Source organism: Bubalus kerabau, chromosome 4 (assembly GCF_029407905.1).
Source record: "Bubalus kerabau isolate K-KA32 ecotype Philippines breed swamp buffalo chromosome 4, PCC_UOA_SB_1v2, whole genome shotgun sequence".
NCBI lineage: Eukaryota > Metazoa > Chordata > Mammalia > Artiodactyla > Bovidae > Bubalus > Bubalus kerabau.
This window is the reverse complement of record NC_073627.1, coordinates 33,714,372-33,727,258: the sequence shown is the minus strand read 5'-3', so window position 1 is coordinate 33,727,258 and position 12,887 is coordinate 33,714,372. Positions and strand designations below refer to the sequence as shown.

Genomic DNA, 12,887 nt, shown 5'->3' with positions numbered 1-12,887 from the left:
GCTATAGGTCACATGGGCCTCTTACAGGCTTCCCTGGTGGCTCAGGTGGTAAAGAATCTGCCTCTAATGCAGGAGAGCTGGGTTCAAACCTTGGGTCAAAGCTTCCCAGTTGGCACTAGTGGTAAAGAACCCACCCCAATGCAGGACATGTAAGAGACTTCAGTTTGATCCCTGGATTGGGAAGATCTCCTGGGCATGGCAACCCACTCCAGTATTCTTACCTGGAGAATCCCATGGACAGAGGAGCCTGGCAGGCTACAGTCCATGGGGTAGCACAGAGTCAGACATGACTAAAGCGACTTAGCACGTGCATGCGTGCAGGCCTTGTAAGGCCCTATGAAAATGTTTTAAGATATGAGACTAAAGTAAGATGTCTCCAAAGTAAGAGAAAAAAATCTACAAAATCAAACTGGGCAAGTCCTCAGTTGTTGACAACATGTAACTGTGTGTCAACTAAATTCAGCTCATACACATGACCTTTTACTGGAACAAGCATGACTCTTGAGATGTGTTCTTTGGGAGTTGTATTTTGGCTCCCTTTAAAGATACTCTGTGTGTTGAGAGGTGCCTGTGGTTAGTACTTCTTCCTTTTATAGTTTTCACATTAACTTTCTTTCCCATTTGGATGACCGGGGCTGAGAGGCTAAGGGAGGAAGATGGAAAGCAGGGCAGACAGACTCAGGTCATCAGGAATTGGTATCACAGAGGAAAGCTGATGTTTACTTGGAAGCTCACGTCATCTCTTTGCAGACGCTCCACCAGTTCCTCTTTCTGCTGAGAGTCTAGATACTCACTTGCCCCTTCACAGGGGCCATCTGGTCAAGGTCTCAGACAGCCCATGCCAGGTGGGCCATGCCAGCAGCTCACCTCTGCTCCACAGGCGACACCTGTGCCTCTTTCTTCCAGATGGACTCTGAGAGTGTTGGCCACCCACGTAGGAAATGCCCCCCAAGTTCCACTGCCAGGGGACTAGCCTGCCATTCGCACCCTGTAGATTTCTATAAGTTAGAACCCCAGTCCGGTGTCATTCAAGTTGCATTTAAGCTCTCTCAGTGGTCTCCTGGTGACCACTGAGTCACCAGGGAAGCCCTAGCTGCAACATTGAACTCTTAATTGCAGCATTTGGGATCTAGGCCCCTGACCAGGAACTGAACCCAGGTTCCCCTGCTTTGGGAGTGTGGAGTCTTAGCCACTGGACCACCAGGAAAGTCCCTCTGAAGCTTTCCTTTATGGATTCTGTGTAACCAATGCACACCTTGCTTTGGAAGGTAGCATCTCTTGGCTTAAGTCCTCAGCACATCTGAGACTAAACTGAGAACATTGGAAAATCCTGTGATGTATAGTTATGTATAAATTGTATTAAATGTGAGATATGAGTGCATTTTGGTGTTTTTATGATGTGTGGTGGGAGGTCCCTAAAAGGAAGGACCTATAAAATCCTTAAGTGGGCCTCTACCTCACATTCATAGAAAAGACAAGATTTCTCCAGGAAAATTTTGGAAATTATGGATAGACTGGGGAGTGGAGGTGTAACCCAATTATGCCACCACTTCTCAGCTTGAAAGCTTTTCTTTCTTCTTGAAGCTCTTTCTATTTTCACTGGAGGAAAATTGCTCTACAGTGTTGTATTGGTTTCTGCCAGACAACAATGCAAATCACTTCTTGCCAAGAAGATGAACGTCTTTCATAAGATTTTTTGACACAGAGATTATATGTTCTAAGATGAGCTGAGTCCAAATTCTGGCTGGACTATTCACTGTGTGTGACCCTAGGAATGACTTTATGTTCTCCGAGTCTCTGTTTCCTCACCTGTAAAGTAGAGGTGGTAGTAATATAGTCCCCATCAGGCTGTGAAGGACAGGGAAGCCTGGCGTGCTGCAGTCCATGGGGTCGCAAAGAGTCGGACATGACTGAGCAACTGGACAGCAACAACAGGTTGTTGTAAGGATTCAGTTAGATAACGCATGAAAAGTATTAATAGCTAACAGATGGCAGCCACTCAGTTTGCTGTAGTCGATGATGTCTTTATAGAAGTGTTATCTCTTCTGTTTCCACAGGCTGGAAACAGTGAAAACCCCTGAATACTCTTGGTTAATTTTATGGCTGATTAGTTAGGTGACCTTTACTGGTAGAAATGAACACATAGAGGTGTAACTCATGGAAGTGACGGGATCGGATTCAGAAAAAAGCACTGGATTTGAGCCCTAGTTACCTCTGCCACGAAGAAAGTGAAACTCATGTTTCTAAAGGAATGAAGTTTTCTTAATAATTTTATTTGTTTGTGTATTTTAGTCCATGCCGGGTCTTCATTTCTTCTCAGGCTACTCTAGTAGAGGTAGGCAGGTTTCTCACTGCGGTGGCTTCTCTTGTTGCGGAGCACAGGCTCTAGGGCAGGCAGACTCGGTAGTTGTGGTTCCTGGGCTCTAGAGCACAGGCTCAGTTGTTGGGGCTCATGGGCTTAGCTGCTCCCCGACATGTGGGATCTTCCTGGATTAGGGACTGAACCCATCTCCTTCATTGACAGGCGGGTTTCTTACCACCGAGCCACCAGCAAAGCCCATGAAAATCATTTTTCATGAATGCCTACTATGTATGGTAGCTCAATGGCAAAGAATCCACCTGCCAATGTAGGAGTGAGGATTCTATCCCTGGGTCAGGAAGATCCCCTGGAGGAGAAAATGGCAACTTGCTCCAGTATTCTCGCCTGGACAACCCCATGGACAGAAGAGCCTGGCCAGCTGCAGTCCATTGGGTCACATGGACTGCAGCTTAGAGTTGGACACAACTTAGTGAACTAAACAACAACCACTGTGTGCCAGATAACAGGACGGGTACTGTCTTCAAACGAGGTGTGGAGCCTCACGTGCCAGCCACTGAACTTCTTCATCCCTCACAATGGCATGTAATGTTATCTTAGCTTCAAGTGTACAACATAACGATTCGGTATATACAAATATATTGTGAAGTGATCACCACACTAAGTCTGGTTAGCATGTATCACCATGCATAGTTGCAATTTTTTCTCGTGTTTTGTTTGCTCTTCTTTTAAGATTTACTCTCTTAGCAACTTTCAAATATACAACACAGTTAGCTATACACTACATCCCCAGGACTTATTTATTTTAAACCTGGAAGTTTGTACCTTTTGAACCACCATCACCCATTTCTCCCAGCCCCCACCCCCTGCTCAGAGAAGTAGAATGGATCAGATTGTACCACACAGAACAGGGGAGATGTTTCTTCACGAACACAAGGACCCCTTGAGTATCCTCAAATTTTTTTGCATCCACAGGACTCTGGTATTTAAGGACCGCATTCCTATTTTCTCATCATTTTCAAAGTTAACAATGAAGCTTTAGTTAATACATAAAGAACACCTGTAAATCAGAGCATAGTAGTAAGTCCATGTACATTTTAAGTCTCTGCTTTGGCAGTTTTATTTCACTTTTATAGCTAAACTGAAGCAAATCCAGTATAGCTTTTCCTGCCCTAGTTGAAGAATGGTTTTGCTTACAATTTCATGGCTTCTTTTTTTCTCCTTGCAGAGTTACTTGAAATTTTCTATTTATTTCCTATGCGTTTTATCCAGTAAACTTATTTTTTATTATACAAATAACATATAATGGCATTTTTATCATTACAATAATTCAAAGAGTACAGAATGTACAGGATGACACATAAAGTCACCCTTCTTTCCACTCCACCCCCAGTCCTCTCCTAAAACAGCACTCCTGGAAAAGCTTGAGCTGTATCTCATCCAGAAATTTTTCTATGAATTTATATCTGTGCAAATACACATATGAAATACAGTAGGTCTTCCCTGGTGGCTCAGACAGTAAAGAATTCACCTGCAATACAGGAGACCCAAGTTCAGTCCCTGGGTCGGGAAGATCCCCTGGAGAAGGGAATGGCAACCCTCTCCAGTATTCTTGCCTAGAGAATTCCACGGGACAGAGGAACCTGGTGGGCTGCAGTCCAGTGGGTCACAAAGAGTCGGGCATGACTGAGGGACTAACACCTAGGGCTTCCCTGGAGGCTCAGACTGCAATGCAGGAGATTTGTGTTTAAAGCATGATATATTTTATATGCACTGCATTATATGTTTATATGCATATAAAATATATCATATTTTAAATACAAATAGATAATGACAACTTACTCTTCCTCATGAAACAAGACTGTGTCACGCCAATACATACATTGAAACCATATTCATTTAATGCTTTGTAGTAGTATTCCAGGCTATAACATACTCTATTTCTTTTAGCTATTTACTCTTGAGTGTCTAATTAGTTTCTTTTTTCTCTAATACAAATATTCTTGTGCATACATCTTTACTCCACATGTTCACATATTTCTCTGGGCCAAATAAGAAATCCACTTGTTTGAGAGAACAACATGGCAGGTTGAATCTTACCTCCTCCACCCCTCAAAATACCCACATCCTAACCTCTGGAACCTGTGGATTTTACTTCATATGGTGACTCGGTGGGCATGGTTAAATCAAGGATCTCACAGTAGGGAGATGATGCTGGACTATCCAGTGAAAGTGAGAGTGTTAGTTGCTCAGTCATGTCCACCTCTTTTTGACCCCATGGACTGTAGCCCACCAGGCTCTTCTGTCCGTGCAATTCTAGAGGCAAGAATACTGGAGTGGGTTGCAGTTCCTTTCTCCAGGGGATCTTCCCCATTCAGGGGTCAAACCTGGGTCTCCTGCATTGCAGGCAGATTCTTAACCATCTGAGCCACCAGGGAAGCCCCAGCTGGGTCCTAAATGTCATCACAAGGATCCAACAAAGAGGGAGACAGGAAGATCAGAAGAAGAAGGCAGCATGGTGGTGGGAGAAGAGCGGGCAGACACAGCTGATATGATGTGGAACCTTGAGCCAAGGAGTGAGGCTGGCTCTGGAAACTGGGAACAGAAAGGGTCAGACTCGCTGCTCCAGCCTCCAGAAAGAACCAGCCTCTCCAACATCTTCGGCTTAGGAATCCTGACCTCCAAAATAGGAAGATTGTACGTTCACGTTGAGTCACTGTGTTTATGGTAATTTCTTACAGAAGCACTGTGTGTGTTCAGTTGCTTTAGTCCTATCTGACTCTTTGCAACCCCAGGGACTGTAGCCTGCCAGTCTCCTCTGTCAATGGGAGTCTCTAGGCAAGAACACTGGAGTGGGTTACCATGCCCTCTTCCACAGGATCTTCCTAACCCAGAGATTGAGCCCCTGTCTCTTATGTCTCTTGGATTAGCAGGTGGGTTCTCTGCCACTAGTGCCACCTGGGAAGCCCCACAGAAGCAATAGGAAGCTCTAACAATAATTCTCTTTTTTATATAAGTAATGCTCAATTTCTATCCAAAATAGCTACTCTTCTTTATAGTTGTAAGCACTGCTTTCCCCCACATCCTTGCCAGTCTTAAGTATTTTCAATCATTCTAATTTTTCTCATTAAGAACACAAGAATTTTTTCATTTAAAAAATTTGTGAATGTTAGATTCCAATACTTAGATTACTTCCTTCATTATTTGCTCAAATTCTTTGTCCATTTTCTGATGAGATAATTTCCCTTTTCTGTATTGATTTATAGGGTTTTTAAGATAAATTTTTACTATATGTCTTGTTATATATGTTGTAAATATTTTCTTCCTGTCATTTGACTTGTAACTTAATATTTACAAGTTATTTATAAAAGGTATATTTTATAATTAAATGATTTTGAGAATTCTAGGGTTACAGAGTTTAACAGACTTCTTTCCTACAGGACTTTTTAAGACCTTTATTATATGACAAGCTTGATACTGAAAGTGATAGAGATAGCACAAGAAAATAAAACCTCAAATTATACAAATTTATGAGTAGTGATTTAAGATATCCATATAAAATGCTGGTAAATCAAGCCTAGCAATTTATTCAAACAACAGTATGCTACCGACCGAAGTTTTGCCCACGCAAGGCTACTCCTGTAAATATACCCAACCATCGATCAAAGGATAATAGCTTTAGGGGGCTTCCTTGTGGTCCAGTGGTTTAAGACTTCACTTTCCAATGCAGGAAGTGTGAGTTCGATCCCTGGTCTGGGAGCTAAGATCCCAAATGCCTCAAGGCCAAAAAACCAAAACATAAAATAGAAGCAATATTGTAACAAATTCAGTAAATACTTTAAAAATGGTCCACATAAAAAAAAAAACTTAAAAAAAAAGGCAAAAAATTCTGTAGTTAGAGAAATGTCAAAAATGATACCTAACGCAATTCAACATCCTTTTCTATTAAAACTCTCAGTATAGTAGGAACAAAAGGATATTTGAATAATTTGCTAGCACATAGCAATCAATCCCAGTCCAAGAATGAAACATCCTAACGGTCGAGCATTAGCAGAATTCCCATTAGCAAAGAAAAAGCACAATAATGACCCCCTTTGCTTCTATTATAAAACAATTGCCCTAAAGTTTCTAGCCAATGCAATGATAAATGAAAAATGGTAATCGTCCAAATGTTGTAAAGTAGCAGACAAATGTATTATTATTCATAGATGTCATAAAAATATAATAAAACAAATAAAAGGGGAGGGTTAAGGGCCCATTACGAAATTTAATAGCTTTCCTAATATCAGCACTAGCCAGTTAGAAAATATAATATTTTCAAGATAGCAATCAAAACTCTCAGTATAAGTAAACATAAATAAATTTATTGAAACTATGTGAAGAAAACTGCACATCTTTGTTGAGTAGTGTAAAATAAGATATGAACAGGGAAATAGATGTACCAAGTTTGTATAAGGCAAGATTTAATATTTTAAGGATGTCACTATTCCTCACATACTTTACACATTAAATCCAAGTCTAATTTGACTCTTATTTGGGGCTTGCTTATTTCTAATTTCATTAAAAGTTCATATCATTTAAGCAGCTATTAAAAAGTTAATAACCTAAATACTTAACAATATGGAGTTGGCTAAATTATGGCTCATCTAATTGAGAGAAAATTGCACATACTTTATCTAAAATCATATTTTGCAAAAATAAGTCATAGCATGAAAGAGTTTAAGATACAATTTTCAGTGAAAGCCAGATTCAAAAAAATAGTGTAATCTGATTATATAGGTATATGTGTATGTATGTACATATATGTATGCATGTGTGTGTGTTAAGTCATTTCAGTTGTGTCTGACTCTTTGTGAACTTATGGACTGCAGCCCACCAGGCTGCCCTGTCCATGGGATTTTCCAGGCAAGGATACTGGAGTGGGTCGCCATGCCCTCCTCCAAGGGATCTTCCCAATCCAGGGATCGAACTCGCGTCTCGTATGTCTCCTGCATTGGCAGGTGAATTCTTTACCACTAGTGCCGCCTGGGAAGCCTACATATATGTATATGTGTATATAAATGAATGAGCCAGACATACATCACATTCATATATATTCACACTATATTCACTCATTATCTTTCTTTTCTGTGCCTCTTTGTTAGTTTGTTAATCATATATAATGAAACGTACCAGGACAGTGTTTATCTCTGGATAGTAAAATGATGAGTGAGTCTGGTTTTCATCTTCATCTTTGCTAAATATTTCACAATAAATATGTATTCTTTTACTACAAGGACTAAGTAATGTAATCTTGTAAACCAGTGAACAGTAAGAAAGAAACTGTAAAAGAACTAGAAAAGTTACTATAAGGTCACATCATCTTAATATGTATGAAAGACCCTTCTTACCATAAAAACGAAGGATGATAGCATGATGTCATCTGGAAAAGGATTATTCAGTTTGGCTGTAGGAAAGCTGAATTTCTACCTGTCACCGAATATCTTAAATTTTTTTAATTAAAAAAAGGGTATTCTCACGTGTGTGTGTTTGTGTGTGTGTGTGTGTGTGTGTGTGTGTGTGTGAAGAGCTCTTATAAATCGTGCTGGAACTGGCATTTGTGCCTGCCCTCACCCCACTCATTTACTCTCTGCCCTTCCCCTTCCTGAAACATCAGGTTCTCTAAGTGGTCCTCCCAGAATCCCCTCCCTGGCCAAAGTGATACCATCAGTCTTCAAGAATCCACTAGCCTACTAGCCCTGCTTTTTGCTTTTTTTCAGAGCATTTCTCACTCTCTAACATACCAAAGATTGACCCTTTTGTGGCCGTCCCTCCCATCTGCGTGAGCAAAAGGACTGACTTTTTTATTTACCACTACATCCCCCCTTTGCCAAATGAACGACTGTGCAGACACGTTTATTCACTCAGCGGAGACTCCCTGACTGCCCTCCATGCCAGACACTGTTCAAGGTGCCCGTGATGCCTCCATGAACAAAGATTCTGCCTCTATGAAGATTCTGTTTAGCACTGGGCAGGGGCGAGAGACAATGAGCATCATGAAAAAGCACTATATACAATGTGTGTGTGTATACATATATGTATATATTTACATTTAGATATTCAAAACACTAAGATCATGGCATCCAGCCTCCTATCACTTCATGGCAAATAGATGGGGAAAAAATGGAAACAGTGACAGACTTTATTTTCTTGGGCTCCAAAATCACTGTGGATGGCGACCGCAGCCATGAAATCAAAAGACACCTGCTCCTGTGCTCTGCCACAAGAGAAGCTACCACAATAAGAGGCCTGCACACCACAACTAGAGAAAAACCCTTGTAGCAACAAAGGCCCAGCATTTCCCAAAATTAAAAAAATATATATATATATAATTTTTTTTAAGTTCGAAGGAATTACATTGAAATATTAACAATGATATATCTAGGTTATAGAAATAAATTTCATCTGTATCCATTTTTATCTTTTCTTAATTCAGTACATTGAACATACATGCTCAACTTGAATGATATTAAAATTGCGTGGGTTTTGTTTCTGATTGTATGTTCCCTCTGTGTCCTCTCTGGCTCAGGGGAGGCCACTAGGACAGGTATCCAAGCACAGCTGCCACGCCTGTGCTGCCCTTCATTCCTGTCCATCGTAGACAAGACTGTCAGGACTCAACGTGCAAACCGGGGCAAGAATAAATGGAGCGCCTTCCTGGGTGCTTCCATGAGGTCCTAGAAATAATTGCCCTCCTGTTTTGATTTCCAGGCCTGAGAACACCCCCAAATTAATTTGGCACAAGGATCTAATCTTTGAAATAAAGATTTTCCCTGTTCACAAAATCAGCCTTGAAATCAAGTGCTTTTGAGATTACATGTTCCTCACTGTCAGTCACAACAAACCTTAAATCAACTTTATATGCATTTCTGACCAAATTTCACTTGCAGATTTACTGCTCCCAACCTACAGATGAAAACACTAAGGCCTGAGAAGTTCGAGTGGCTTTTGAAGGTCAAGCCTTTCAGCCATATCTTTCTAGAGCAAGTGAAACTTGTAGCAAAACTCCAACCCCTGTCTAGGCAGAGGCAGTAACAGCACACGCCGTGCCTGGCTTTCTGTCTGTGTTATTTCTTGGCAGAAAATACCACTTTGCTATCAGGACGGTCAGCTGTAGTTAGAACAAGCTCATGGAACAAAGCAGTTTAATTAAAGAAAAAAATATATAGTTGGGTTACACTGCCATTCTTTTCAATCCAAGATGGAAATTAATTTATAATAACCTTATCTTTTATTCATGGCACGCTGCCTATTTCAGAGCATGTTGGCATCCTTATACGTTTCAGTTAAATGTGAAATAATTGTGTGTTTTTGATGGGCTGCAGGTCAAAGTGCTGAGAGAACCTCACTGAGTCTCGACTAGCCATTCGGAGCAGTCTGGAACCACTGGGGAGTTCTTGGTTCCCTTCTGATGAATCATGATATTTAAAATTCCGAGGGCACCTAAAGGCTTCGAAATGGCCCTCTCAGTTCGCTCTGAGCCAGCCTCCCTGAGTGGTCGGTGACAAAGAGAGCCCACGCGTTTTCCTCTGACAATGTGCCTCTCTCTTGCAGACCAATCTGACCGAGCTGAAGTCCTTCGGTTCCCCGCCGCCGGCGGTGAGCAATGTCAGCGCAGCTGTGATGGTGCTCATAGCCCCCAGGGGCAAGGTGCCCAAGGACCGCAGCTGGAAGGCCGCCAAGGTCACCATGGCCAAGGTGGACGGTTTCCTGGACTCCCTCGTCCACTTTGACAAGGAGAACATTCATGAGAACTGCCTCAAGGCCATCAGGCCATATCTGCAGGACCCCGAGTTCAATCCGGAGTTCGTGGCCACCAAGTCCTACGCGGCCGCAGGCCTCTGCTCTTGGGTCATAAACATCGTGAAGTTTCACGAGGTGTTCTGTGACGTGGAACCCAAGCGCCAAGCACTGAGCAAGGCCACCTCGGACCTCGCTGCTGCCCAGGAGAAGCTGGCGGCCGTTAAAGCCAAGATCGCTGTAAGTGACCCCCACCTGAGGCAAACAGCCCTCTCCCCCAGGCCCCAGCGCCTCGGACCTGACTTTTAAAGAAAACCAAATTGTTATGGAAAATCTTAATTTTTCAATAGAGGAAACTTTTAAGTTTTCTTTCTCAAATACCGTGTAGTCCAAACAAGATAGATCCACTGGGCCATGGGTTTAAGCTTTGGTCCTAAAAGGTTTTTTCCATCTCCTCCAAAGAAAGAAAAGATGACAGACGGATACGTATAATAAATGAATGGTATTATCCATGGAACCAGCTGCTATCTTATTAGCCACAGGTGAATCTTTTTGCACATCTGATAGTTAAGAACAAAAGATCAGAAAAGGGAGATTCTTTAATTTATGGTATTGAAGTATAGTTGATTTACAATGTTGTTATTTTCTGCTGTGTAGCAAAGAGATTCAATTACACACACACACATATATATTCTTTCCATTATGGTTTGTCACGGGTTATTGACTGTAGTTCCCTGTGCTATGCAGTAGGACCTTATTGTTTATCCATCCTATAGATGATAGTTTGCATCTGCTAATCCCAAAACTCCCAGTCCATCCCTCCCCCACCTCTTCCCCCTTGGCAACCACAAGCCTGTTCTCTTGTTTGTGAGCCTGTTTTGTAGATAAGTTCAAAAATGGGAGACCCCTTTTCCTCTCTGAGACATAGTTTTTCACCACCTTTCCCCACCTCATGCATCAGGATCTTCCATTCTGCCCACTGTCCGCCCCCTTGCTCTCATTGCTGTGGACATGTGGGCCTGTGGGATGTGTTATGCCACCTGCATGCCTTATAGAAGTCTGTAAGAGCAGACTAGCATGTTGTGGTTTGGGGTGGAGGTGGTCCCTTGGCCATAAATATATAATTATTAGCCTCTTATTGATATTTTTGTTGTATGTCCCTCACCCAGGATTGGGGGATGGAGGTGACCTTGGATTCACCCCTATTTAAGACAGATTCCCCTTGAACTTCACCTTTGCCATTAAAATGACATGTGTTCACGTTCAGTCTTGTCTGACTCTTTACGACCCCATGGACTGTAGCCCGCTAGGCTTCTCTGTCCATGGGATGCTCCAGGCAAGAATACTGGAGTAGGTTGCCATTTCCTCCTCCAGGGGATCTTCCCGAGCTAGGAATTAAACCTGCATCTCCTGCATCAGCAGGCAGATTCTTTAACACTGCGCCACCTGGGAAGCCATTACAATGGGTATCGCCAATGTGAGAGGTGGAAATCAGAATCCTGCGGAATGACACGGCAGCTAAAACCCCTTCCAATCCACGCTGCGCTGTTCACCAGTGGGTGACATATAGAAAGGGCTTTCAAGTGCCCAAACTTCAGCTTCCTGACATAAAATGGACACAGTAATAGCTCCAAAATCACTGCGGATGGTGACTGCAGCCATGAAATTAAAAGACACTCCTTGGAAGAAAAGTTATGACCAACCTAGATAGCATATTGAAAAGCAGAGACATTACTTTGCCAACAAAGGTCCATCTAGTCAAGGCTATGATTTTTCCAGTGGTCATGTATGGATGTGAGAGTTGGACTGTGAAGAAAGCTGAGCGCCGAAGAATTGATGCTTTTGAACTGTGGTGTTGGAGAAGACTCTTGAGAGTCCCTTGGACTGCAAGGAGATCCAACCAGTCCATTCTGAAGGAGATCAGGCCTGGGATTTCTTTGGAAGGAATGATGCTAAAGCTGAAACTGCAGTACTTTGGCCACCTCATGCGAAGAGTTGACTCATTGGAAAAGACTCTGATGCTGGGAGGGATTGGGGGCAGGAGGAGAAGCGGACGACAGAGGATGAGATGGCTGGATGACATCACCAACTTGATGGACGTGAGTCTGAGTGAACTCCAGGAGTTGGTGATGGACAGGGAGGCCTGGCATGCTGCAGTCCATGGGGTAGCAAAGAGTCGGACACGACTGAGCGACTGAACTGAACTGAACTGAACTGAACTGAATAGCCCCCACTTTGTGAGTTTGCCGTGAGGATCAAAGGAGAGAAGCAGGTAGAACAGAAGCCTGGAGCCCAGCGCACAGGGACACAGGGAGCCGCTGCCACCACCAGGGCTGCTGTGACTCCTGACCCTGCATTACCTCCACCTGCTTCTCCATCAGCTGCATGTGTCATCATGTCTGTGTTCACGCCCTGGTCACCACCAAGGTCAAGCTCAAGCCGCAACTTTCCCTGGATCTTTCATTTCTACATGTGCATTCTAGGCAGATAAAATTCTTACTGCACATTTCTCATGATGATAAAAAGGGTTTTACAAATTATGAAAAGCAAGATTGCAGACATGCTTCATGCTTCAAGTTTCACAGGATGGTTGATCCATAGATTAAATTCCTCAGCTAAAGACTCCAGTTCAAAGACCCTTGCAACCAGACTCTCTATAAAAAAGAGATGCTTTGGCAAAGCAAAGAATCTCCCAGTATGTTTGCTCCCGGATATTCACGAGCCAGATTACTGATAATCAACCTCACAACGGCCCTCTTGAAAGAACACCAAGAGCAAAACATTCTACCAC

At 42.6% G+C, this 12,887-nt stretch overlaps 1 protein-coding gene across 1 annotated transcript in view; it reads left to right on the top strand.

Moving 5' to 3' along the window:
* DNAH9 (dynein axonemal heavy chain 9) overlaps positions 1-12,887 on the top strand; it is a 288,583-nt gene that overhangs the window by 204,490 nt on the left and 71,206 nt on the right. Inside the window, exon 50 of the mRNA XM_055576493.1 lies at positions 9,911-10,336. Within this exon, the coding sequence (XP_055432468.1) occupies positions 9,911-10,336 (426 nt within the window). The remainder of the gene's footprint in view (positions 1-9,910; positions 10,337-12,887) is intronic.